General features: G+C 37.1%; 1 protein-coding gene across 3 annotated transcripts; it reads left to right on the forward strand.

Annotated features, from left to right (window-relative positions):
- Nucleotides 1-286: 286 nt before the first annotated feature.
- On the forward strand, nucleotides 287-25,783 carry FEZ2 (fasciculation and elongation protein zeta 2). Of its 3 annotated transcripts, XM_054162349.1 has the most exons (10): nucleotides 287-569; nucleotides 1,906-2,014; nucleotides 5,504-5,620; nucleotides 6,931-7,075; nucleotides 10,412-10,680; nucleotides 13,290-13,370; nucleotides 17,972-18,047; nucleotides 20,239-20,304; nucleotides 24,805-24,833; nucleotides 25,282-25,783. In XM_054162349.1, exons 1-9 carry the CDS (start codon nucleotides 337-339, stop codon nucleotides 24,813-24,815), a joined length of 1,107 nt encoding a protein of 368 aa, XP_054018324.1. In that variant the 5' UTR covers nucleotides 287-336; the 3' UTR covers nucleotides 24,816-24,833; nucleotides 25,282-25,783. The 3 variants fall into 3 exon arrangements, with proteins under 3 accessions (XP_054018324.1, XP_054018322.1, XP_054018325.1); XM_054162347.1 differs by lacking the exon at nucleotides 24,805-24,833; XM_054162350.1 differs by lacking the exons at nucleotides 13,290-13,370; nucleotides 24,805-24,833.
- The last annotated feature ends 1,727 nt before the right edge of the window (nucleotides 25,784-27,510 follow it).

Here is a 27,510-nt window from a genome sequence, read left to right on the forward strand (position 1 = left end):
CTAGCCGTCCAAGCAGCGCCACGCCCAGTCCTAGGCCGGACCACTCGCCGGCCTCGTTCTCTAGCTTGAGAGAGACAGGCTCGCCTCCGGCTCTGCCGAGGAGCAGATAGCACACCCCAACCACAGCCGCTCATAGCTGATAATGGCTCCTGAAGACAGCTAGTGAGGCCGTCCCGCTGACGTCGCCCCGCCTCATCCGCAAGCGGCTCCCCGCCCGCTGCGACCTTGGGGCAGCCTCAACGCGCCCCGCCCCACCGGGCTGCGGGAGGCGCTAGGAGCGCGCACAGCCGGGAGCCGGGGGCGCGCAGCCGGGTGCTTCCAGCTGCGGGGGCAGCTATGGCGGCGGCGGCCTCGCAGCGGGATCCGGGAGATTGGCAAGACTTCTCGGGTTTCCAGCCCTCCTCGGGGAGTGGTCCTGAGGCTGCCCGCGATAAAGGCGGCTGGGACGGTGGGGATTTGGGGGCGAAGTTGTCTCTTTGCTTTGAGCCCCCACAGGCCCGGGCACTCGGCGGCGAGAGCCGCGTTCCGTTGCGGCCCCTCACGGAGCAGAGCGCCCTGCAGGACGACGAGTGAGTACAGGCCCGGAGGGGAGGCAAGGAGAGGGGGTGGCTGTGACTGAGTCGCCCGAGAGGGAGGCCTGGCTCGGCCTGAGGGAAGGGTCGGAGCTAGCTGACGCGGGGGAGGGCGCTGATCCCGGGCACTGCGCGGGCTCTGTGGCTCGCTAGCCCGTTGCCTTTGGGCCTTCTGGCCTCGGCCGCCTTCACCCCACATCCCAACAAGGCTTGTGTGCTATGGGAGTTGAAGCCTTTTCCCACTCTCGGGACTGTAGCTGGGAGTCGCAGGGCCTGGACCCGGGGGCAGGCGGCATGCCCAGCCTGCGCGGCGAGGGTTTGACAGTCAGCTTTCTGGTTCTGTTCCTAGGACTGTCAGGGAACTGTGCCTTTTACCTCCAGGGTGAGAAGAAGTAGCTCTTCTGAAATATGAAGTGACTGAGGGTAGTATTTGTTTAGCTTCTTGTAAAATGCCCAGTGTTTCAGCGTTTGGAATTAAACGTGAAAGCATGGGAAGCAGATGGAGAATAAAATCTTAGCTGCAACCGTGATATTTTTTCCCCCCTCAGTAATGGAGCTTTTCTGATCCATATATGCTGCTTTCCTCCTGAATTTAACATTACTTTTCAAGTACTCATATTTATTTTACAGTAAATTTCAGTCGGCTTTTCTTCATCAAAATACTGCAGGTTTTGTTTGAGGTAACTAAATTGTGGGGCTTAGTCTAAGAGAGGGAAAACAATTGTTAGAAAAAGACTAGATATATATGATATAAACAGGGAGGTGAGTTCAAAGAACCATGAATCAGAGATGTGTTGGACAGTGATGAGGTGCTCTCTGCCCTTCACTGTCTGGTTCGGTCATTCCTCTAGCCTGCTCTCAGCCTAGCTAGGCAACCACTCTAAACGCATAACCACAACGTAGCAGTTAGTTTGTTAGTTGACTTGAGACAGCAACCTCTAACAGAAAGATACACTGACTTGGCTCAATTTGCTATTCAGCCTCTGGTATGCTTGATTCTAATGCACAAAAGGCAAGGAAAACAGGAACACTAGGAATAGAATAGATTTTTAGTATGATTAATAATGAAGCTGTCTCTTCATCACATTGTTTTATTGCATCTCTGTGCATATGTTGTTGGTTTAAAAAAGGAAATAAATTACATTTATCAAAACCCATTTTCTCTTAGTTTGAAGGCATTCAGTTGTCATTAAAGTCAATTGTCAGTGAGCTGAATATTTAGGGAGGAAAAATGGTTGCTGATATAAATATATTATCATTAAAAATATACTTACATTTTTATCAGTTGCTGCTTGTTTTAAGGTCTGCACTTTTGTTGTTTTCCTCTCTCTAGAATTTGGAATGCTTTGACTGATAATTATGGAAACGTAATGCCAGTAGACTGGAAATCTTCCCACACCAGAGCTTTGCACTTGCCAACACTGAATCTTTCAGAAAAAGGGGTAAGTTCTGATCAGCAGAAATGCCCTCTCTGGATCTTTTATACTCAGTAGGGAAATAAAGCAATTTGCATTTGTATAAAATAATGTTGTTATTAAATGGTCTAAAATACTTCTAATGCCAAGCATTATACATGAAAAGGTTTTTTAAAATGAATTAAACCATTAATGTAGGTTTATATCTCCTTGGGTTAAAATAATTTGTGGTTAGTTTTAGATGGGTGCTTACTAGAGCCGGAGCACAATAGAAAAACTTACGAAGTAAGAAGGTGAGTCATATAAAATCTTCCCACTGTCAGTTTCGTATTGAGCACTATTCTGTGTGAGGGATGAGGAGACACAAGAGTAGCCCGATTTAGTAAATCCAGTGTGGACATTTAAATTTATCTCATTTTGCAGTCAGGTGGAGACTGTAAAGTGGCTTTATTACCGGAAAAGCTACTCAGGAGACGCTGAAGTGTAAGAGTTTTTGATTTTCTCATTTGACAAATGGAATAGTTGTCGGAGGAGGGAGCAAGGAATGAAGCGCTTCAGAGAGGTTTATAGAAAGTGTTATTCTCTGATCTTCTTAAAAGTGGATTAAAATGCTTCAGGAAGAAAAGCTAGGAAGGATTCTGTCTCCCACATCTTCTGAGGAAAAGTGTCTTAAACATAGTGAAGTTGAGGTATGTTGTAAAGATATTTGTGTGGGTAACCTGAGAATAGGGTAATGCCATCTGCTATGTAATTCACTGCTAGGTTTTACTGTGACAGGAGCAAAGGTTGCTCTGATGAAGAGGATACTTTGGGGTTTAACAGGAAAAGGTGACGATTTGGGGCACACTGTCATGATTTGAGTCTGATGACTGTCCCTTGAATTTCACTTCTGTTTATTCTAGTTTTTGTTAAAATGTTTCTTCAGATTTTTGTAAGTGTTTTTTAGAGTAATTAAATCCTTCTATTTAAAGTAAAAATACTTGCAACCCCCCCCGTGCTGTGACCTTCTTGTGTGACTGAAACATGGTCTGGAAGACTGATGGATTTCTTGATAGATAGGTATAATATAAAACATTGTTTTGTAAGTTCTTTGAAGTTATGGAGGAACGACATCAGAAAAAAATTGTAAAGTGGTGTTGCTGAATAAGGAAGAATCTTAGGTATGCTATCAAGCAGAGGGAAAAATCAGTTCATGGGTTAAACATAACTGAAATTTTTTCAACTTTCACTCCACCTGGCATGCCTTTGATGTGGTAAGCCCATCTGTTTGGAGCATTTCACATGAGTTTTTTTCCTTCTTCTCTGTTTTCAGCAGTATTTCTAGATATGTGACAGCACATATGGACCAGCTAGTAGCTTATTTTAACTTACTTACCATGAATACTGACAGCTAAGCAACACTTCCATGATGCATTTGAAACTAATAATATGCTGTTGAATTTGTGCTTAAGGTATTTCTCTTCCTATTTTAGTAGGAAAAAAAATGTAAGGTGACTGAGGCTGATTCATCTAATCTGTTTTTTCACATCACAGATCTGTGAAAACTTTATATGGCTCTGATAGTGAAAAAAGTAGTTGGTTGGAAGCATTGTACAGTCATATAAGGAAGAGGGTTGTGCAATTACTTGTTCATTGTATTGTTGTTAGGTTACTTTCAAACAGGTCATTCCCTGGTATGAGTTGTGAGGACAGAAACGGGCATGGAGTGTGGCTAAGCGGAAGGCTAGGTGGTCCTTTTGGCATCAGCTGCAGCTTGGGCTATTGTAGGCAGTCTATTAGCCTTGTCATAGATTGAGATTTAGTCTGCTGCTCTTCATCCCATCCTGCCCAAGGCAAGCTTCAAAATTAAAGTAATGGCTGGAACAAAGTGTTACAAGGCTTGAAGTTTGGATTGTAATACGGGAGGTTTCCTGTTCCAGGTGCTCCTTTGGGATTCTGGGCTTTTGGGTGTTACCTCTCTTCTGCTGAGATAGGCAGCAGGGCAGGGAGGGATCGGGAGGTGTAGCTTCCTGGCTTGGGATTTCAGCGCTCTCACTTGTGCTTGCTGCTTTCCAACATGCTTTTTCTACAAATAGGCTAAGGTAATTGTGCATTGTATTCACATTCATTCAGTAAACTCTTATCTTACTCTGTCAAAATGTGGAGGAGTTTTTATGTATGTATTGCTTTTCCCTCACTTCTTTGTCAGGGAAGCAGACAGGTTAACCTGTTATTTTTACTTAGCCCATTACAAGCATAAATTATCAGAATCCAGTTTGATTGTCTCCCAATGTGTCATTTTTGGAGATGTCAGGAGAGGAAGTTGTCCTTTTAGATAAACTATTATTCTTACTTACTATCCCATAGTTGTTGCCATAATCAGGCAAACACATTTGAGAATTGAAGATGTTAATGTCAAAACTGGAATGTGTCTGTGCAGTAAGTGAAGGGATGCTCATAGTGGAGCCCTGTCACTGCATGCTTATTAGAATTCAGATTCTGGAAGAAAGTGGTCATTGTACTTTATTCCAATGACTGTAAAATACAAATTTTATCTTTTGCCTTGTAGACCAGCTGTCTGGGAATAATGACAGCATCTTCAAAATTAATCTGAAATAAGAAACTGGAAAAATTGGAGGATTTACCACAAAAATTGAAAACTGATATCGTAAGACCAAGGACTTTATATAGCTAGTCATAATGCTTGTAAATTAGCCCAAAGATCTGTTAAAGCCATTGAGCTCAAAATTTCAAAGGCTAGGGGCTGCAGCTTTTGTGGAGGGCCTTTTCTAGGTTGGTTTGACTGGAATCGAGTAAAAGATAAAATGAAGCAAAACCAAACAAATTTGTAAATAAACTAGAATATGTGTGAGATTGAAATATACCTGACTGAATAAGGAGAGAAATTAAATCTTTTCTTACCTTTGGTTTTGAAGGATGAGTTTAATTTAATGCTATATGTGTGGGACCAGCATTACTTCTGTTTCTTTTGGAAAAGTCACTCAGATATTTAACAATTATTTATTTTTTTAATAATCCAAGGATAACCATGCTCTGATTTTTAAAACCACTTTTTTTCATGTCTTTTATTATGTGCAAAACTAGAAGTATAAAATCACTTGAAACAGCAAATCTATGAAACATTAGAGGTTTTAGATCCATTTTCACCCTGCAATGACAAGTGTCAATCTTCATCTAAGATTTAAATAATCTGAATTGGATTGATTGCCTTCCATGATGATGCTTGCATGTCATTATGTATGTGGTCTTTATATTTTAAGGGTGTCTAAAGATTTTGAAGAATGACAGTTATTTTAACTTTCTCCAACTGCAGTTTTGATTTCCATTGTTAAGGTACTTCAGTTTTCAGCTATTTGACAGCAAGAATCATTGATTCCATTATTATGGGCAAGGAATCTGTTTATTCTTAAAATTCAGCTTTAGTTCCCCTTTTGGTTTTGTATATGTACATGTATATTTTTTTATATATATAAACACAAATGTGGACACATGAATACATATTTTCATGCTTTCTAGGTAAATGATAATTTGAACCTTGACCTGTCAGATGATGAAGAGCTGAGAGAACAGCTGGATATGCATTCTATCATTGTTTCCTGCATCAACGATGAACCACTCTTCACAGCAGAGCAGGTAAAGTGTTCAGCAAAGACAGTCTTGTTGATGTAATAATTTTTCTTAGTCTGTATAATTTTTTGTTGTTCACCATAGCTAAGATTATTGATTGCTCTTTATTTGGAGTTGTAGTTGTGAGAGATATTAATAGGTTGTTCAGATTTTTCAAGTATTCCAGTGTTTCAGCTAAGGTTGATAGTCTGGTATCTTTGAAACCTTTACAAATTTCTTGCCATGAATTAGTCAGAAATACTACTAAATTAAGCAAAAATATTTTCGGAATGTAGATGTCACTGTACAGTTTGTAGTTTTCCAGCATGATTCTATTGCCATTCATATCTGCAAGAGGCTTTGTGGTTAGCAAGCATTCTAATGCTGTACTACTAAGCTTTACAAATTACATAAAGGCTTCTGGTAAAAATCTACAGTTTTATTTAAAATATCTTAAATTCCTGTTCTAAGTAAGGTTAATGACTGTCCATTAAGATACTGCTTTGATATGCAAATGCAAGAGTGTAATGTATTGTAGTTTAAAAGGTTATCTGTGAAGTCTGATGAACTTAGTAGGAGAGGCAGGACTGATTGAACTGCCTCAGTGGATCTCAACGCTTGTCTACAGCCTTTAAACCTGTAAAATGGGATGTGTTATTTATTCAGCTGTCATTCCTACACTGAAAAGTAAGCTCTCTATGAAAAGGAGTTTTGTTTTCATACTTTTGGCTCTGGTCTTATACCCAGGGATAGAAATTAACTTCATATTTTGGTGGCTCAGTTCATAAAACTTCTCATAAGCACAGATTTTCAGGTAATACAGATCATGCTTTGGTTTTGATTGTTTTAGTGGGTGGTGGTGGGTTTTTTTCTTCTGTGAGCTGTAATGAAGTGGAGGATAGGGAGGTAGTTGACTTTTGTTGTTTGTTTTTCTTGTCCCTTCAACTGAATATGAAAGATATTCCAGCTCACTGTTTAGTTCAGTTCTCTTAAGCAGATCTATGTGTACCTTCATATGAAAGTAATTGTAGTTTCTCCACACTGCTTGTTATGAGATCACTAATTTACCTTGAAAATGAGGCTTATTCTCAGAGTAAGGATGTGGAGGAAATGTCAGTATGATTTTTTTGATTCTCTTCCATCCAGTCTTGGTATTAGTTTCATCCAGCAGCATATTTGCTAATCAAGAGGGGAAAAAAGAAGGGCAGGAAAAAAAAAAGGCAAACAAAAGAACCACACATCAAAAAAAAACATAATCTCTTAGGAGTGTTGCTTCAGATGGCAGGCTGTTTCTCTTTGTGCAGGAGCCTTCTCATATTTTTTCATATTTTTTGAAGGTAATTGAGGAAATAGAGGAAATGATGCAGGAATCACCTGATCCAGATGATGATGAAACACCCACCCAATCAGATCGACTCTCCATACTCTCTCAGGAAATTCAGACACTCAAGAGGTCCAGTACGAACAACAGCTATGAAGAAAGTAAGTTGTATTTATTTTACATTGTGCTCTTGTGCTTATCAAAAATAGTTTAAGGGGTAAATTTTCCACGTGTTTGATTTATTACAAAATACCTGTATTCAGAAATATTTTCAAAATGCCCTGAAAGAGCAGACTAGATTTAGAACATGAGAAGAAGATTTGCCTTTGCAGGTTTCCTAATTTAGAATACAACTGAAACTTCATACAATTTCAAATTAAATATGCTGCAGCTTGATGCACTGGAGTGATTTTCCTTCATAGGTGGAGTGGTAAGTTGATCATTTCTATTAAACTTTCTTTGGTGTTTAAGAAGAGCTAAAGCTCTTGAAAGCTATGCAGTAAATAAAGAAAATGGTGGGGTACTGTTCCAGTCACAGCAACATTCCTTGATAAACAGTTATAAAAAAACAACTGTTTCTTTTTCTCTTTTTTCACATAAGTATTCACTGTGCATATGTTTATGTCCTCTACTTTATTTTATTCCTCTTCAAAAAGCTTCAAAGAAAAACAAAACCAAAACCCTTTGTATCTTATTCTACTAATGAAATCATCTATTCTTCCCTATACAAAAGGAAAGGAGAAACCACGTATGGTGTTTAATTGTAGTAGGTCAAATTGTATGTAAAAGAAACCTGTGATTAATGAGTTTCTTCATGGAAATTGTTTTCATTTACACATTTGTCAAAATCAATTTCTAGAAGGTGATAGGTATACACACAAAAATTGCTAGATGATCCTTCCTCTTTGGACTTTCATAAAAAGTTTGGTTCTTTCTACCCTGTAGTCTTGGTCAGCAATATAAATTTTGTAGATGATTCAGGAAACTGGCTGACCTTCTGCAATGTGACTTACCGTTTCTGGTGCACTGAAGATAATGTGGACAAGATCCTATTTTCATGGTTGGACTCTTAGCTGTCTAAACATGTAAATTTCAGGAATGTGAAAGTGAAGTGTATCCTGCTCTGCAGAGCTTTCTGTTTCCTGACAATTCCATGTGTCTTTAGGTTTAGAGCTAATCAAGCTCTGTTTCATATCATGTTTATTTTGCTTTGCCTCAGGAGTTATCTTTTCTGCTGAATATTTATGACCAAACAATGCCTTGAGTTACTTTGACAATAAGTTTCTCAGAATCTGCCCTCATGACTTTCAGATCACTGTTTTATGAAAATCTGTAGCTACCTTTTTTTGTGTGCAAAGCTAAGTCAGATTTAGACTACATCTCTCTGAAACCATTGCAGAGATTTCCTAGATGTCTGGCTTTTATAAGACAAAACAAAGATGTTAATGTTTAGGATTGAGAGCAGGGAATCAAAGCTTGTGTTTACTTTTTTTCCTTGGATAGAAGACATGTATTAAGACAGTCCAAAACCACTTACAGCTTTAGTTACACAGGTGAGTCTGTTAGCCTGCATATCCAAGATTTAATCCAAGTAGTCTTTTGCATTCCAATTACTCTGTATTCACTCACCTGCGTCAGCTGAGTAGTTCCTGTGTAGCCCTTTTGTAGACCTTGATAACAGCAACTGATTTATCATGAGCAAGTCAGGATCACAGTCAGATAATCTGCACCTACATTTTTATAACGATTGTTTCTCAGGCTGTGAAGCTAGTTCTTAAGGGTTGGGGCTCACTGGTGCTGTCTTTGTCTTTCACAAAAATGAAACAGTGGTGCAATGTATGGAAGTTACTCATACTAGCTTTTGCCATAGTATACTCAGTTTCACAAATGGTAAGGCATACTCTTGACTCGTACTCACAGAACACCAGATAATCTCGTTGCTGAATTTACCTTCCTTCCCCCTGCTTATGTTTGAGTTGATGTTGCTGTTTGCTATTGCTGACAACCAAAATTGACTTTGCAAAGTTACTGTAATGGTAAGACTTATTGTGGCCTGTGCAGTGAGTGTGAGCAGAGTCAAGATCTCTATTACAGTTAGAGGCCATATCCTGCATTCTACATGCTTAGAATAGTTTAAACAGCAATATAGACAATGAATGGTTCAAACTACTTGAAAATCAGATTTTTAAGCACACAGTATGTTACACTGTACAAACAGACTTGAAGGTCTAAACTGCTCCTAAAACAGTGTCCTTGCTAGAGACTTGCCTTAACATATTCCATCAGGTTTTCTTTATTAAGTGACAATGAGCCTTCTCCAATGAGTTTTCCCTCCTGTAATGTGATTTTCCTCTCTTTCATTTCATGTATTTCCTTTGATGCTTTTAAGAGCTTACTTTGTTTGTGGACATACTTGTTTTTTTTTCAACACTTGTCTGTAGGCACTTCCCTTCTAAAAATTTTTTTAGATACAACATTTACTTTTTCAGCGTAACAAAATGATTACAAAAATGTATGCTGTGTCCTTAAACAGATTGTACTCTTTGCTGTAACCAGGACTAGCTGTTTCTCAAATGCAAATGAAAATTATGTTCTTTTACATAGCAACTGCTGGGGCTTACTCCTTCTAGGTGTATCAGACTTCAGTGGGAATAGAAAGTAGTCCTCAAAGAAATGTGGCCACTATTAAACCCAAGCAAGCCTCAGCACATTCTTTTTGGTTGTAATTTCATTCTCTGTAACACATGACCCAATTGTACTTCTAAAATGCCAACCTGGAGGGATTTTTTGTTTTCAAATTGGTATTTTACAGGCTTCTGACCAGGCCTTGACCAATTTAGTCTTGTGCTTTCTCAAAACTATTAATGCTTATTTTTGATTGAAATGAGCCTGTCAGCTAAACTTTATCTAGGTTCCTGTTTCAGTCTTTTGACTACAGTCCCCAGACCAAGAAATTTGGGGGATTTTGTGGTTTGCATCAAAAAATGCTCCCATAAAAGCAGGGCACAAGCTGTTATTAATACACATATATACATTAGCAATGTTCCCAAGAGGATTTCCTTACTCTAGACCGTATTTTCTATATTGTTGTAGGTGAATGAATTCCAGAAATACCTAAGTATGTGTTACTGTGTCAGAAAATACGGAGACCTTTTACTTTGAAAAGTGAATGTAGATGGAAAGTAGTAGTTAACAGAGGTGTCCACATTAGAAGTTTAGCACTTAGTTCAGTTTCCTCAAGTACAACATGCTCTTCATGTTTTCAGATTATCTCAGATTTCTCAGAAATAAGGAGAAACTTTAATGATCTTCCTGTTAATAATCTAGTTGCCTCCATGACGTGTTTATTCCTTCAGGACTAATGTTTTGCTCTGTGTGGTTTTAGAATTTAATTTTTGGGTTTGAACATTTTCAGGGTACATTTTTTCTTGTAATTCCAACAGGAATTTTCATGCTGAAAATCTTGATACGTTACTTTTCATGTAAACTGTTTCTAGGAGTAAAAAGATTGTCTGTTGCCGAGTTAAATGAGCTGCTAGAAGAAATTGAGACTGCTATTAAGGATTATTCTGAGGAGTTAGTACAGCAGTTGGCTCTACGAGATGAGTTGGAGTTTGAGAAGGAAGTGAAAAACAGCTTCATTTCTGTCCTCATCGAAGTACAAAACAAACAGAGAGAACACAAAGAAACAGCAAAAAAGAAAAAGAAGGTGAAAAATGGTAGTCCACAGAATGGCAAGCAAGAAAGAAGTCATATGCCTGGAACAGTAAGAAAAATTTTGTAATTATTTATACATTCTGGTTTTATTTTTTTTCCCTATGGGAAGTATTTGTCCTGTATCCTCTGAAAATACCTGGTTCACATGCTTCCATGTCTTCAGGCTCAGACAACTTCCTATTGTGTTTTCACAAGGTTGTGTAACATACCACTCTGTTCATACTCAACATTTATTTTCTTTTTTTTATAATTTACAAATTAGCTTGGAATCAGCATACCTTTCTTGCAAAGATATGACCTTGCATGAAGTACCATGTTTTATTGCCAGCAGGCAAACTCATTTATCTGTTTGGTTTCACTGTGATAATTTCAGCATGTGTGTACCACTGTTAGCTGTGCAGTATTATTGTTGGAGTAGTTGTACAGATAGTTATTATTCGTGTTGGTAAGAAAAAAATGTGAAAGTTTAACCCTGGATCTCTTGAAACCTCTGGCAGAGTTACTATGTCCAGTGAGAGACAGGGTTGAGGTGTAGTGCAGGTATAGAGGGAGGAGATAATTTAGTTTATTCTTTACAAAACACAGCAACAAAAGGGAAAAATGTCTTTCAAACAGAGTTTGAATAATGAGAGATAGGGAATGAAAGGAATTAGGTTACCAGTGCAATTACTTCTTTTCCTTTGTCTAATATAATTTTAAATTGCTTAAGAGAGATGTTAATGTCAGAATTTCTTAGTGTCTCCTTTGGCTGTGGAAAATGTGGTCCCATAAAGAAGCATCAGAAGCTTTTAAGGTTGTTTTTTTTTGCTCTTTTTTTTTTCAAACATGAGGAATAAATATTTGTAATACAGATTCTTCAAAATTTTTTCTAAACTTAAAAGAATAAGATACCTGTGATAGAACCCAAATAGAGTTCTTGCCCATCTAATGAAAAGCATTCATGTACATAGCTAAGTTTTAATAGAACTTCAAGAAAATGTATGTCTGAAAAACAATACAAAATTGCTACTGCTTTGCAAGAGCACAGTGAAAAGCTCAAATGATCTCTTCTTGTTTCTCAGTCATAGAAAAACAAGAAGTGGTATTCAAACTAGAAAAATATTTACTAGGTTTTGAAACTTGAGTCAAGTGATTCATAAGCTCTTCTGGTTAGTTTCAAGTTTAGAGACTGACAATACTTTTCAGTATAGAATCACAGAATTGTTTCAGTTGGAAAAGGCCTTTAAGATCATTCAGTCTAACCATTATTGAACTCTACCAAGTCTGGTGTTAAACCCCTACATAGCTGTAGGCAGGCCCAGTATTAGACATGTTCAGGATACAGATGTGTCAGATTGCTTTCTGAGGGATTGAACAGACTAGCTCTGAAGTAAGACTGTAGGCTGCATATGTGGAGTTCTTCTAAAAATAGTTTTCGCTATCACCAAGTACAGATTTGAGAGCCTTCTCACAGAAAGAGGTGCAAGATTCCTTCCTTCAATGCTCCTTTCTTCTTTTTTAAGGAAGTGCTGAAAAGTGATTTTCTGTTAATAAATGCATAAAGAAGTCATTATCTTAAACTGTGATGAAGCCTCATTTAAATACGAAGCTTGGAATTTGAGTTAAATTTTCATACTCTTAAGAAATCCATTTCTTCAGCGTATGCTATAATTGAAATTTCTTGTCCTCCATACAGTCTTTTTAAACTTTTACCATTCTCACAAGGGCAAACAGGGGAGTAATTAAAAATAGACAGGGCTTGAACATACTGATTTTTGAAGCAGAATATCTTAGAAAAGTTAAGGTGGCTTTGGCAACAGCTGTGTCCATTTACTGACCTCATGTGCTCTAGCAAGTAAATGAATATTGTATTCCAGCACATTTTATTCCCCTCCCATAAATAAATATCTTTGGATAAGTGTGCTGATGTGTGCACATCTTACTGCCCTGTGTCAGCAGGTTCCCAGTTCCTTCTTTTTAGATTTTTCAAGGTTGCTGTTATTTTATATCTCATGTTAAACATCAACATGGTTTTGATTTTTTTTTTTTCCACTTCTCCAGCAAGCAAAAAGAATTAGAAAGTTCAAGAAAAGAAAACAACCTGTGATTGGATTATATATTATTTTTTCTTTACTTGGATTCCATGATTCCATGTGGTGGAGCTTGAAATTAATATGGATATGTTATTAACTAATTGTATATATTTTATCACATCGCCAAAAAATGGGAATACTAATTATTGCTTCACTTGTGAAGAAAGAAGCATGAGAACCTAGCACACTTTAGAGGTAGAGCTGAAAGTAAATACCTCTGAACAGTGTGACTGGTAGATGCTTAAAATTGGAGGAGTTGGTATCAGTATTTGCTCTGAAAGTGTATTGCTCAAACCTGAATTTTAAGGGAGATTGTGGTGTGAATTAAACTCAGTTATTGGGTCTGCAGTGTGAGGATTTTGTTCAATTGGATTTTGATGTAGACGTGTAACTTAACTGCCATTCTAAGGTTTGCTTTCTAATTATAAAAATTAAGCGGGTGAACAGAAAAACAGAAATGTGCTGAAATACATCTTAGAGCTTGTCTTTGTCGTTTGTCTTTTATAGTCTTGTTAAATGCTGATTAATAGTCTTCTGAACTTTTTTCTGTCCCTTTTTTTCTTTCTGACATTTTCACTACCTTTAGCGCTTCAGCATGGAAGGGATCTCAAATGTCATACAGAATGGCTTCCGCCACACGTTTGGAAACTCAGGCGGAGAGAAACAGGTGCTGGGCTATCTTCTCTCTTTTTCATTCATTGCTTGCACTTTCGGTAGGAGCTTGAAAATGTACAGTAGTTCACAATAAACATTGACATGGGGGAAAAAAACCCAAAATGTTGGAATCTGTACTCTTTCCCTGCCTTCAGGCTCTGATTGGCCTACAGTCTCTCTTTCTTTCCTCAACATCTCAACACAGTCAGGACTTGATATCCTGATTCACTGAAATATTAACCCTTATTTCTCACCCCAGATGGAAAGTCTGTTGTGGCATAATGCAAGCTTCAAATACATTGCTTGTCTCTAAAATTCTAATACCCCAGTTGAGGAATATGTACCAGGTTAGACCAGGTTCAGGCTTCAGCATTAAGGACTTGTGTAATATCTCCAAATGAAAGAAGGCTTTATTTTCTTCATATGCTTAGAACTAATATATCTAAAACCACAGTAGCACCTGGAAAATGTGTGGACTCTAACATATGTGGTTTTGCCTTTGAAAAACACATGACATTAAAAGCAGCCAAATGTGTGCAATGCAGATTACTAAAACCAAATATGTAAGTTCTAGTCAACTTTGTGTCTTTTCATTGACTGCTTCAATGTTGAAATACACAGCACTGAGTCCCACATTCAGTGAGTATCATTGTAGATTTCACATATACTGAAGTAGCAAGATTTTAATGCTTTATTTCAAAGTAATACTTAGTTGTTTGTTTCAGATCTGTAGTGTGTGTTTTAATGCATTCTGAATGTAGATGAAATACTGGTATTTCACATTAAATAATGCTTACCCACCCATTGTAGCTTGTGCAGTTGTATCAGAGGAGTGTATTAGGAGTATGTGGGAAGGTTTTGTTTGGGTTTTTCCCCCTGGTGAGAACTCCTCTTAGGACTGCATGAACTGCCTGATAGACTAGAAATCATGGCTTCTTAAGCTTTTGACTGTAAGCTCCTCTCAAGTCATTCCTGAATCGTGAAGTTAGAAGTGATGTACTTACAGCCTTTTCCAAGTAAGGTATACATATGTGAGTTCATGAATACATAGATCCAGCTATTTGTCCCCAACTTTGGGGATCTTGAACGTGTATATAGACCTTACCTAACAGAGTTTGTATCACTCTATATTTTCTCAGTACAGGTAAAGAAATAACCATGCTGTGTTGTTTGTTTTCTTTTAATAATAAATTATGGGTGTTAACCTGTTTCTTCAACTGTTTTTAATATTGTGTATTTTCATAAAGTGAACATGCAGCTATGCCATCTCTCTTGCCTTTCTTTTAGTTGTGTGTTACTGTACAAATGCACCTTCTTCATTGCCTCCTTACTTTCTAGAGATAAGTAGCATAATCTTGTATTAACAGAAATACGGATAGGATAACTCCAGTTTACTTTTTTAGTTAGGTCACTAATGTTATTATTCATGTTGGTCATACTTTTCCCCAATTTATTTTTCCCCAATTTATCTTACACTGTGTCCTTGTTAGCAGGGTTATGGATTTGTTTGGGTTTTGTCTCTTCCTGTATCCTAAAGCAAATCATAGAAATAACAAGAACTTAAAATGAAAAATAGGGGAGAAAGAGAAAGAAGATACCATCTGTTTTCTCATTTAGTCCTAGAAATGCACGACTTCTGTGTCATTTCTCTTTTATTTGGAGAGTTGGTTGGTTGTTTTGTCACATTGCTAAACCCCTACCCTGTTCTTAAAATGTTAGTGGTACCATCTCATGGCAGCAAGTTACGAAGGAAAGAAAGTATCACATGCTCAGTTGCTTAGTGCTGCTTTCAGAATATTCAAGTGGTTTTAGGGGTCTGTTGTCATCATAAACAGGAGTTTTCTGTTACCAGGAAAGAGTTAGCGATATAGGTTTGTACTGAAAAAAAACCACAGAAGGACAGAAATTTTTTTTTGTGTACCTGAGAAGTCAGAAGTTTGTATACAAAGTCACAGCATAAAGTTTATGACAAGTTTGTACAGTTATTTCAGAACTCTCTTCAGTCTTTAATAGTATTTACTACTTTTACCATTTTCTCAGTAGCAGTAGTGGATACTTTTCCTTTTGTAAATTTTAGTCCTTTCATTTGCATGTGTTTGAGACAAAATGAGAATTACTTAGAATTTTTGAGCATTTAAAGAGAAACTTCCAGTGGGAACTCCCTGTTCCCATCTGACACTGCAGCTGGAAGAAAAGAAAGTCACCAATGGCATAAAAGCCATTGAAATGTTGGTAGCTCTTTCTGTGATCATATTTCCAGAAGATGATTCAAGACAGTCATCTTCATTTTCATTTTTAGGCATATTGAACATTTTTTGAGGGTGCAAGTTTCAGTGGTAATTGATGCTTATCATATTGCTTAATTGGCTTTAAAAATTCAGAGATCACTATAGACTCAGCACTTGGTCATGTTGCTTAGGCTACACTTTAGTAATGTTTTTCATCAGATAGCAATTCAGAGAATGAGTTTTTGTAGTGACATTACAGCAGCAATGTATTGAGAAAAACGTGATTTTGTGATTCTGTGGTTTCAGGAAACTAAGAAAGAAATAAGTTAATTTTGATGTTTGGTTGTTTATTTAATTGTTGCTATTAGAGAGGAAAATTGAAAGGTGGAGTTCACAGGAGACGAAAGGAGGTAATGCTGGTATTTAGTCCAGTGAAACAAGGCTTAGCAATTTATTATCTAGGTAAAGGGTAGAATGCCACATAGTTCAGAAGGCTGGAAACCACAGACTGAGATCTGACTTCTGAGTTAGTAGATCTACTTTCAGCTCTGACATTTGCAGATTTAACAGTCTTATATCTAGCTACCGATTCTGGTAATTTTAGTGAGACTGGAGTCCTGTAATGATAATCCTTGGTTGCATCTGCTAGAAAAGAAATTGAAAACTGACCGCTTCCTAAGAAGTGTTGCATACATTCCTCCACTCTAAGTGGATGTGAGAAAATGCAAGAAGGAAAAGGGAGAGAGAAAAGTACCCTGTGCTTGTGTAAGGTCTTGGTGTCAGTACATCCTTACAATAGGTTCTTGTAAGTGACACAACTGAATTTCTGGATTTTAGGCAGTGGACATGGTTGAACATGAGGTGAATGATCCCACTCTAAACACGGCAATGGTTACAGCTGCATCTAGCAACACTAAGTCTAACTCTGCAGGGTGAACCTCTTCACCAGTTAGAGTTACACTTGACTCTTGCTGAAGTTGTTCTACTAGGAGAGGAGACCTTGTGCATAATGTGTTTCCTGATTGTTACATGGAGAGCCACATACCTCTCAAGCTGAATGAGAGATAGAGGGTTGCTTCCCCTGCAGCCTTGTAGCTGTTAACCCAGAAGAAATTTCTTACTTAATTCTTCACAATTAAAGCTTTTTCATTCAGGAAAATTTCAGCCATTTCAGTGTTTTTGAAGTGCTGACCTCTTTAAGAATATGCATTCATATAGACTACAAAGTAAGATACTGTCAAAGTGGATTGAATAAAAGAGCAATATGGTTGCTTCAATAATTTGAAAACAAATCTTTGTTGGACTGCAGTTATTAAAATCCTGAAAGATTTAAGAAAATTCCTCCCCACCACCACCTTTCTTTTTTTTTTAAAGCTCTAAAGAATTAAATATTTCAGTAAAGGTAAATAGAACAAAACCAGTATTGCTTTAAATCAATATTAGCACACTGACTATTAAAACTGAGAATGTAAATAAATATTAGAATGGTGGGGTCCTGGGTTTAATTAGGTTTGCTTCGTTCATTTGATTGGAAGCATCGAAAGGTTCAGAAGCTCAAAGTTGTCTACTTTCATTTTCACCTGTGGAGCAGCCTAATTTTCTTTGCACAGGTCACATTTGGAGCTGAGACTGGGCAAATCTCTTTGTTCTGTCAAACTCCTTGGAATGTTTCACATCCTCAGTGAGAGGACTTCACTGAGAAAATGCTGCAGTTGTTCTAAGATTGTTCAAACACAGCATATACCAAGTTAAAAGATTTTTGTTTCTTTTTTTTTTTTTTCCAAAATACTTGTTAGCACACTTCAAACCTCCAGCTCTTACTTCATGCACCTTCTACAACCTGTATCAGTTGTGCTCTGGAATCATTTAAAAAGCTCACTCTTACCAATTTTCCAATGTTTACCTGGATTTACACACACACCCCACCATGCTTCCTGGAAAGAACTGCTTTCTCATATTGACTATAACGTTGTTTGAGGGGAGACGGTGGAAAAGTTTTCTTCCAACTTTTATGTGGTAGTACATTAAGAACTTCTGCTTGACTTCTGGAGGGAGAAAAGGAAAGATTTTTACTATTGGTGTGCGTAGGCTCTGAAGAAGAAAGCTAACGGAGAAACTTTTTGCTGTAAATGGCTCCAATTCTTAAAATACCTTTCTTTTAGTGTTTAGCAGCATGACTTCTAAAGACTAAATAGTCAAATAGTTTGGAAAAAAAACCCATAGTTGGTTCCTGTAATAAAAGCTTTTGGACAGGAAAGGTAGAACTTTAATGTCTCTTATGAAATGCAAACTTTTGAAAAGCTTTTATTTGTGCTAGCAATTTCAGTTGCTATACTTTTTGCTGTTTGTAAGTAACTGTCAAGTAACTCTGTTTTTCATTTTACAGTACCTAACAACTGTTATTCCTTATGAGAGGAAAAATGGACCCCCATCTGTTGAAGATCTTCAAACATTAACCAAAAGTGAGCATATGAAGTTCCCACACTAATCCTTTCTCCTTTGTATTTCCAAGTGTGGTTACTCAATACCGGTGAATCTGTACAGTTATCGCTTCCCCCTTGCCCTATAGCGCGTCTGTCAAGTTGCATGGTTTTTAACCATTCTTTTTTGTTAGTTTTGACCATGAAGGTTCAGAAGACAAGTATGTTTGTTTTCCAGCTGTTTTTTTAAACCCTATAGGCTAGAAACTTGCATGTGTCAGAAAGCAAGTGTTGTAGACACTATTTAAGCAGGTGGGCCTTATGGAAAATGCTGCATGTCAAGGAATTTTGCAGTACTCTCCAAGTGTACCCAGTATTCCCCTATGTGTAAAGTTGCTGTGCTTTATTGAGATTACTGTAGTTAGTTTCAAAAATTGCAATGAATGTTGGGAAACTTAAGAGAGGTTGCATATGATTGGCTTTAAAATAGCCTATTTCTCTTCAGATAGCTCATTTTTTATTACTAAATTTTGATAATTGGTATAAACCAAAGAGTTTTGACAGTGCTTTGAATTTCCCTTTACTCGCATCTTTTTAGGCTAGATCCTTAAAACTATTTATACTTCCTAAGTCCTCTGGGTTGTTTGGATTTTCATTTTAGTTTGTATGAAAAGATTGTATTTTTGTAACAGGGTGGTTAAATACAGCAAAGCATTTCTGGGAATTGGGAGAATCTACATCCAAAGTTAGTAGGAACGATTTAAAAATAGAAAGTCAAGTGCGTCAATGTGTGTCATCAGATCTTTGGATCTAACTGTGTCTTAAGGTGCTTTCCAGCAGCACAGGTCTGATTCCACAGGTGGCTGAGGGGTGGTTGAAAAGCTCATTGCTTGTTAAATACTACACAAATTCTGGAGTGAATGAAATGTTTAATCAGGAATTAAATTCCCTTTACTTTTTCTACAGTCACCCTTAGCTGGTAGTTCATACTTACTTTGTGACAAATGGGTTTTTCATTTTATACTTACCTCTGCAGATGAATTTTATCCTCTTGCCATATTTAAATGTGCTCCAAAATTCAATATTAAGCAGGGAGAGGTGAAAGCCTCCTGAAAACATTTTGTGTTGCTTGCTGTGGGCTGGTTGAGACTTGATCCTGTGACTCAGTTGCAGATTTCTGACTTGCTCTCACTGCTGTTGTTAAGGCAGACAGTAAAGCAGGTGGTCAGGGTTGCTTAGTCATTTTTTTTCTTTCAAAGCTGTTTTTTATTCTGTGGTTATGAGCATTAATTTCTTCAACACAAACTGAAATAAAACATTTGGCATATTTAAAGTTCAGAGTATCATATGAAGAATTTGAAGTTTATTAAATACTACTGTTTAGTATAATTCTGTAATTTTGATTCTTTTAGTCATGTCCAGGGCACTTCATAAAGGATCACTGTTGGTTTTTTTTTATGGTGTATCAGATAAGCTTACTTGTGTCAAGCTGAGCTAGTCTAAATATTTCTCTTTCTCCAGAAATATGCAAGAATCAACAATTTTTACTTGGTTACAAAAGAGGCATTTTGGTATTATTCCAAGTTAATGCCAAATCACACATCTATTTATTTTTTTTCCAAACTCTGGCTACTAATTTTCACAATTTCAGAGGAAACACAGCCACCAAGTTTTCATCAGGTCACTCACAGACGTGTTTCTCCATTATTCCATGATTTAAGATTAAGATCTAGGAAATAAGTAACAGAGCATGCTTTTTTTTGCCTAAGATTCCCAGCCCTCTAGTAGTTCTTAGGACAGTTTAATTCTGCATGTGGTAACTTACTTTTGGAGATTTTCTTTTTTTTCTTTTTTTTTTCTTTTTTTTTTCTTTTTTTTTTCTTTTTTTTTCTTTTTTTTTCTTTTTTTTTTTGTAACAGGGAAGAGGTGCTTTTATTGTTCCTGTGACAGGTGGTATTTTACTGTAATAATTAACCACATAGAATGGGTCTCTTGCATCTACCATACAGTTTAGCAAGACTCACGTAAGTGAAAGGTGAAGATAGGATGTGTCTCATTGTAATCTTCTCATATTCTATTTAAGAGTTTTCTTACTAAGAGTTTTCTTACTAATCAGGTATTAATGTCTGTATGAGTAGTTGAAGCAGTTTCTTGGTATTTCTTTTGAGAGTGTTGTCTTAAATTCATGTGATTTTTTTTTTTTTCCCCTTTATCTTTTTTTTTCATACTGTAGTCCTCCATGCCATGAAAGAAGACAGTGAGAAAGTGCCAAGCTTGTTAACAGACTATATTTTAAAAGGTGAGTATGTTTCTTAGCAGGGTGGTTGGTTGGTTTGTGGTTGGTTGGTTTTCTAAATTAACTTCATTGACATACAAAATATATTTGAAAAGAGTGATCCTACAGCATTCATGAACTATACTGCCCTTCTGTCAAACACAGTTTTTCTATTTCATCTGATGTTTCTGAGCATACAGAATCAAGAAGGTTGGAAAAGACCTTAAAGATCATCAAGTCCAACCTGTCACCCAAGACCTCATGACTACTAAACCATGGCTTCAAGTGCCACGTCCAATCCCTTTTTGAACATCTCCAGGGACGGTGACTCCACCACCTCCCTGGGCAGCCCATTCCAATGGCTAATATAGTTCATAAATAAAATGTGTTTATTTTGTGATAGTATAATATAGCAGAGTATCTGGTGTATATTCATATAGCTGAAGGATATCATCAGGAGCACAGAAGTCTAGCTTCCAAAGTTAAATGGGTGTAGTTAAATGTTATACAGGTTTTTCAGAAACTGAATTACGGCTGCTTGAGGTAGTAATGTGTTTGCTAGATGAAGTGCTTATGGCTGCATTTTAACTGTTACCTTCTGATCAGTAGTAAGAGTTATTTATTTTACATTTACTTGTTACACCTTCCTTACATTTTATTTAGAAGGTTTGTGTATGAGTCATTTATTTTCCAGTCTTGTACTTTGATTACATTAATAGAATGTCAAGCATTGAAAGTCACTGATTGCTTTAGCTTTAAGAAGTCCCAGGTAGCTTCCAAGTTGCTAAATTGCTTTGAAATGTTTTTCTTCTTACTTCTCCATTGTTTCCTTACACTTTCTGAAAATCCTTCTTAAATTAGACAGATGTATTTGCTTATGAGCTGAGAGGCATTTAGACTTAAGGCGTTCTTAATGATGCCACTAAACTTTAGTTTTGTGGATCTCTGATTCAAGGTTGAACTATTGTCAATAATGAAAGTTATTTTCTTTTCATCATAATACATCTAGAAGCAATTTGATTTGATTGCATAGTGCTTTCTACAGTGGCTGCTCTTGTTTTTAGACATAGCTATCCAGAAAAGCTTTCAGGTTACTAGGATACTGAGAATAAACTGACTACCAATGGAAATGGAGAAATCTGCTGCAGAGAGGGCTTGTAAAAGTACATTAGCTGGTCATGACAGGATGATCTAGGAAACTTGATGCGGAGGTTCCCTCCAACCTCAGCTTCTGCATGGTCCTGGCATCAGGGATGCTAAACTGGGTGCAACAAATATGAAAGCATCATACTTACCTTGAGGGTGCTGGTTCAAACAGGTCATCATATACAAGCACTGTTACCTTTAAAGTGTAAAACACATATGATGGGAGTAACTGCTCGTATCACTCCTACTGAAAGGAAAACGTTATTTCCACTCAGCTATCACTTCATTACTGAACAGAACTAAGCCTTTCTCAATCTGTGGGTCTGTTAACACAATGGCAATCACTCATACAAGCTAGTGAGCGCAGAATTCTACTCTTCCTTTCAGTGTAGCTGTAATTAAGCTTCATATTGCTATGTTAAATGTACAGCTTGACTGAGAGTGTAACATTCTAATGTAGATTTATCCTGTAGAGCAGACAGTCTTCCAATTGTTTCTGAAGTTGTAATCTGTTTGTATTTCTGCCATTAAAACATAATGGTGTGAAGCCTCAGTAAGGTTTCATGTGTGGCACCAAATACTCCCAGCCACGTATCTGTTGTCGGTAAATTACATTTTAAGCTTTGTAAAGGGACCTAGGCAATTCTACACATGCACTTAAAGTACCTTTCAGCTCAGCTCTTGGACCTGAAGTTCCAACTTACTCCTTGAATTGCAAAATAAAAGGAGTGACCTACTTTTTGAAGAGTCTGCTCTCTTCACTGAAAAGACTAAAAATGTCTTGACACAGTGAAAATTGTCGTGAGGATTTAGGAATTTGAATTTCTTTTCCAAAAGAAGCAGGAGGATAAAAAGTTCTGTAGCAAGTGATAATCATCCTTATGGTATAGTGGTAACTAACTGTATTCTTATTCCTTTTGGGATCATTTTTCCCTAGCCTTACAACAAAAATGCAGGCTAGAATGAATAGAATTAACCAGGTTGGAAGAGAGCTTTGAGATCAAGTCAACCTATCATCCAACACTATCTAAGCAATTAAACCATGGCACCAAGTGCCCCATCAAGTCTCTTCCAAACACCTCCAGTGATGGTGACTCCACCACCTCCCCGGGTAGCCCATTCCAATGGGCAATCACTCTTTCTATGAACATCATCTTCCTAACATCTAGCCTAAACCTCCCCTGACACAGCTTGAGACTGTGTCCTCTTATTCTGGTGCTGCTTGCCTGGGAGAAGAGACCAGCCCCACCCTGGCTGCAACCTCCCTTCAGGTAGTTGCAGAGAGCAATAAGGTCTCCCCTGAGCCTCCTCTTCTCCAAGCTAAACAACCCCAGCTCCTTCAGTCTCTCCTCATAGGTCATGTGTTCCAAACCCCTCACCAGCTTTCTTGCCCTTCTCTGGACATGTTCCAGCAAGTCAACATCTTTTCTAAACTGAGGGGCCCAGAACTAGACATGATGCAATAAATTATCCTCAGTGTGGCATTTGTCAGAACAAGTTAAGCCTTCTTTCTACTTTGCTACTGTATTTTACAGAGCAAAGGAAAAAAAAACCAATCTTACAATAAATCCTTCAGGATTGTTTTTTTTATTTTTTAATCAGCACTGTTATTTTATTCCATGATAATTAAGAAAAACTTAGAACATGCACTCTTCTGTGGGTGTTAATGGATGCCCATGGATTTAGTAATAAAATTGCCCACATATCATCGGTTGTTGTTGAAAGAAGCAAGAACTGAAGGAAAAAAAAAGTCATGAAAAAAATGATCCTACCAATTGTCATAGTGTTGTTGGCATAATGTCATAGGGCAAATAAAAGAACCCTGTTCATCTGGTAAATTTAATGGAACCATAAAATTGAGCAGTAAGTGTTGATTTCAGAAGAAATCTTGCCAAATTCACTGATATTCTGATAAAACCAAAGGGTCAAACTAATTTGAGGGTGTTTTTCTGGGAGTCTTTTTTTGTTCTTTTTTTCTGACTTTCATAGTGTTTTGCAGAAGCATTACCATCTTGAACTGAATGCCAAAATGATTCTGAAATTTGTGGAAGACTAAATCTGGATCATGTCAGATGACACACACACAGACTCTCTCCATCTGTGCTGTGTAATAGTTGATAACTTCACATAACAATTGAGTAAACCTTGTTTTGGCAAGACAGGTTAGGCAAGAGCTGGAGAACAGGACTGGAATTTGAAGGAGAGTTCTGCAACTGTATCTGCTATTGACCTTCTGTGTTACTATGGATCATTCCTGTGCATTTTCATAACCGGCTAATACTTCTGAAACACTGGAGGTAGAAATCCTCAGAACATGGGATGTGGAAATCCAGTATGAAAAAGAAGTGAAAAAAGATAATGCAACTTGGTACACTTTGTGTTAGGAAAAAAAAATAATCCTGCAAACACATTTCTGAATATGATTATTAGTTTTGAAATAATTTCTGGTGTTTGCTTTTTTACCATAATTTTGTCCTGATGCTTAATTCCCTCTTTCCACTGAAGAGTTAGCTCTCCACTCTTTTCCACAGGGAGTAGTTCCTCAGAGGAAAGTATCCCAGAGACAGAATATTTACATATTCTATGTCGAGTCTTGTGCAGGGAAGCATCTTAACTCCTCTTGTTTGTGCTAATCTTGATACAACCTCAATTATTTTCAAGGGAATTTTTGTCCTTTTGCAAGGTTTTGTTTCTTTTTACTTTTCAGTGAACATTTTCATCCTGAAGTTAGTAATTATGGAAGCGACGTAGAGATTCGCTTTGGAAGTAAATTGTAGTTCTTCTCCCACTGGCATATGATTCATAATATGTCTTACAGGTTTGGAATGAAAATAGGTGGTAACATGAAGTCTGTAAGCGTTTGCAATCATGCTTAAATGTGTCTGACTGTATTCTTAATATCTTGATGTTACGTTTTATCACTAGGGGTGATGAAGTAGAAGCTGAGATTTGGAAGAGGGTGGGAACAGGTTTACTGACAGGGAAAGAAACATCAAGCCAACACTGAGATTCTTGATCTTAGAAAGCATGATTTTGGACTGAATCCGGGCTAAGATAATATATGTTACTACTGAGTCAAACGGGTTAAATACATCTAGTATTTCAGCTTTTTTCTAAATGTAGGTGTCATGAAAGCAGAACAATTTTCCATCTTTCAGCTTGCTTTGCTATTTCATATCTGATCTTTCCAACTTTCTAGTAAAGGCTTAAGATCTTGGGGTTTGATTTTATTTATTTTAATAAAGCAAGAGCTTAAACTCTGTTCTATTTTTAAATTATGCAACTATTTCAAATATGAAGAGCATTTATTTTCTTGCCTTTGGAACTTCTGTTTAATTGTTACACCTGACTTCTTTATTTGCTTTTGTGTTGTGCTAGCATTGGTTTGAAAGCTGGATTGCTCCGAGGTTTGTGTCTTACATGTGAAACAGGAATGAGAAACATGTGAAGGACATGTCTTATTGTCCCACTGTGTGATTCAAGCACATGCACTATGATTAGAAAGCAGAGTCTCAAATTGTCAGTGCGTATATTCAAACTATTTTTAAACTGCATGCGTCACCTTTTATTTAATATTCTGCTTTCTAATAACACCTCAAAAAGCACTGTTTAAGACATGACCTTTAGTTAACTCATTTCTGGATAACATTAGTTAAAGATAGTGGGTTGTGTCACTTAATTATCTTTTGAGAAAAGGATGATATCTTAATTGCTGCTTTCAATTGACTTCTAGATTTTGCTGTGTTACTTAATAGGATAGAATTCAACGTTCAAATGTTTTAGTATATACAATAGATTTTTATGTAGACTGACTTCACTGGTGTTTATCAAGATGTATTTGTGGTTCTTTTGCAGTTCTCTGTCCTACATGAAGAATTAATCATGCTCCTTCCCTTGACGAGAAGTTTTCCACGGATATGACTCGTAGTATTTTTCATTTGGCACTATACCCAAACCAGTATGCTTTTACCTCTTCCGTGTCTGTGTGGATTTTCTAATCCTACAATAAGTCTTCTGGGCATGACAACACAAGCATTTTAACTTAATAGTGCAATGAACTGGAGCAGGGAACAAACATTGTACAGTTTTACTCACGTTGTTCTGGCTTTTTAAAGTCTATTTTTACATTGTATAGCATGTAGTAAATCCTCCTGCCTACTTTGTTGGAAGGAAAAGTAAACTTTGAATAGTGTAAATAAAATAAGTCTAGTTTTAAGGAATCCATATTTAAAAGCATCCTTAGCTCCTATAGCAGAGATCCAAAAAAGAGTTGTAGTCAGGCTTGGACTAAAGGATTCAAATGAGTTCTCCAGGAATGAATCCAAAACTGTTGGTGGAAGTTATCATTCCACGCTTCTTTGGGGGAAAAAGGCAATTTTGATTGAACTGTCCAACAGTATTGTTCATACAATGAACAAATCCAGATGCTTTGGTGTTTTGGCATAAGTAATTGGTGTGTGACCTATCCTCATTATTTAACAAACATTTTAATTATTAATGTTCACATGGCTTAGATATTCTTCCATATTGCTGCTATAATCTTCCTGTTTATAGTAAGTGATCTTATTAAAAATGCTTCAATATATAAACATTTTAAAAAGCTCTATCTTTTTTAAAATATGTGTACAGTTTGAAAACCTTGCACCTGGGTTCTAAGTTAGTATTACATTGAGACATTTGTTGTGTATCTCTGAATTTTGCTACAGATCTCTCTTGTAAATTGTATCTACTGTCTCCCCTGTAATGATGTATCTGCATTGAAACAGATGAGAACGTTTTACAGGCCCTGTAGAAGAAACATATACCATAATCTTAACATTAAATACTTGTCACAGTTCTGCCACTCTTAAAGATTAGATTGAAATAGAAGGAGTACTAATAAAAATTAAAAGATCTGTTTTCCAGTTTGAATTCTGGTTGATTCTGCACCCAGATTTTTCTGCTGTATATATGAAGATACTGAAAGATAAGGTTCTAAGCAGATGTCTTCAAATAGGGTTTTCCATTTAAGGTCTTTGCTCTTTTTGCTGAAGAGAAATTTGCTCCTGAACACCTTGTGTTACTACTTTAATACTCAATTTTATTATTGTCATTTTTTTTCCCCCCTAAAGCCTCAATATTTTTGTGGTTTGTGCCTTTTGCTGTTGGTAAATCTTTCAGCTTGAATTTCTTTCTGCTTCCCTCTCCCTTGTTTGACTACCACTGGATACTTGCCAGCCTGCTCAGGAATAAATAAATCCTCTGTATAAGTGTCATATGCAAAGAAGGCTTTTTTGGTTGCTTTTTTTCTATTTCATTTGTAGTTTCTTTAACAAGAAAGCTGCCATTTATTTCTTTAGCTTACGTGTTATAAACTCATTATGGCATGGTGTTTCTATAGAAGTGCTTTGTGCTGACCTTTTGATACCTGGAAATGGGCAGAGAGGGATGACTCTGCTTTACTTATTTTTTCTGAGATAGATGCACATTATGTAGAACACACCATGTTGCCAAATGAGATGTATTCAGAGATGTTTCAGTCTACTTTTGAGGCTTGAGGTGACGAGATAGAAGGAAAAACAAACCATACACAAAAAGCCCAAACCACAAACAAACCAGCTTTGGGCAGAAGAATGAAATATACTAGTAAGTTTTCTTTCAGGTTTTATTACTAACACTGAAGACCAGAAACAGCTTTAGTGAGCTAAACCTCTGTTTGGGTATGTCATGCCTCTCATGAGACTAAACAGGGTTTCATTATGAAAAGTACCTGTTCATCCTGTATGTAAGACCCTGGCATTAATCAACAGCTGCCAAAGGTGGCAAGTATTGTGTATATATACCTATATATGTACATAAAAACCTTGTGTCTCAAAATATTTGAATAAAAAGAACCATCCAAATCTGCCTTTCTGTGAGTTCTATGTACTTCTTATTTTCTATTATACATTGTTTTTCTGGGCAAATTACTGAACTTTGAATTTTCAGGGAGTTTGATTTTGTTAGGATTTTTCATTTCAGCATGAGATAGCTGTAAATGGCCCCTCAGGAACAGTTGCTGACAAATGCCCTAGAAGAGATTTGGGGAAAATGCATTTTTATCAA

The sequence above is a fragment of the Dryobates pubescens genome, chromosome 6, assembly GCF_014839835.1.
Source record: "Dryobates pubescens isolate bDryPub1 chromosome 6, bDryPub1.pri, whole genome shotgun sequence".
In the NCBI taxonomy this organism is placed as follows: domain Eukaryota; kingdom Metazoa; phylum Chordata; class Aves; order Piciformes; family Picidae; genus Dryobates; species Dryobates pubescens.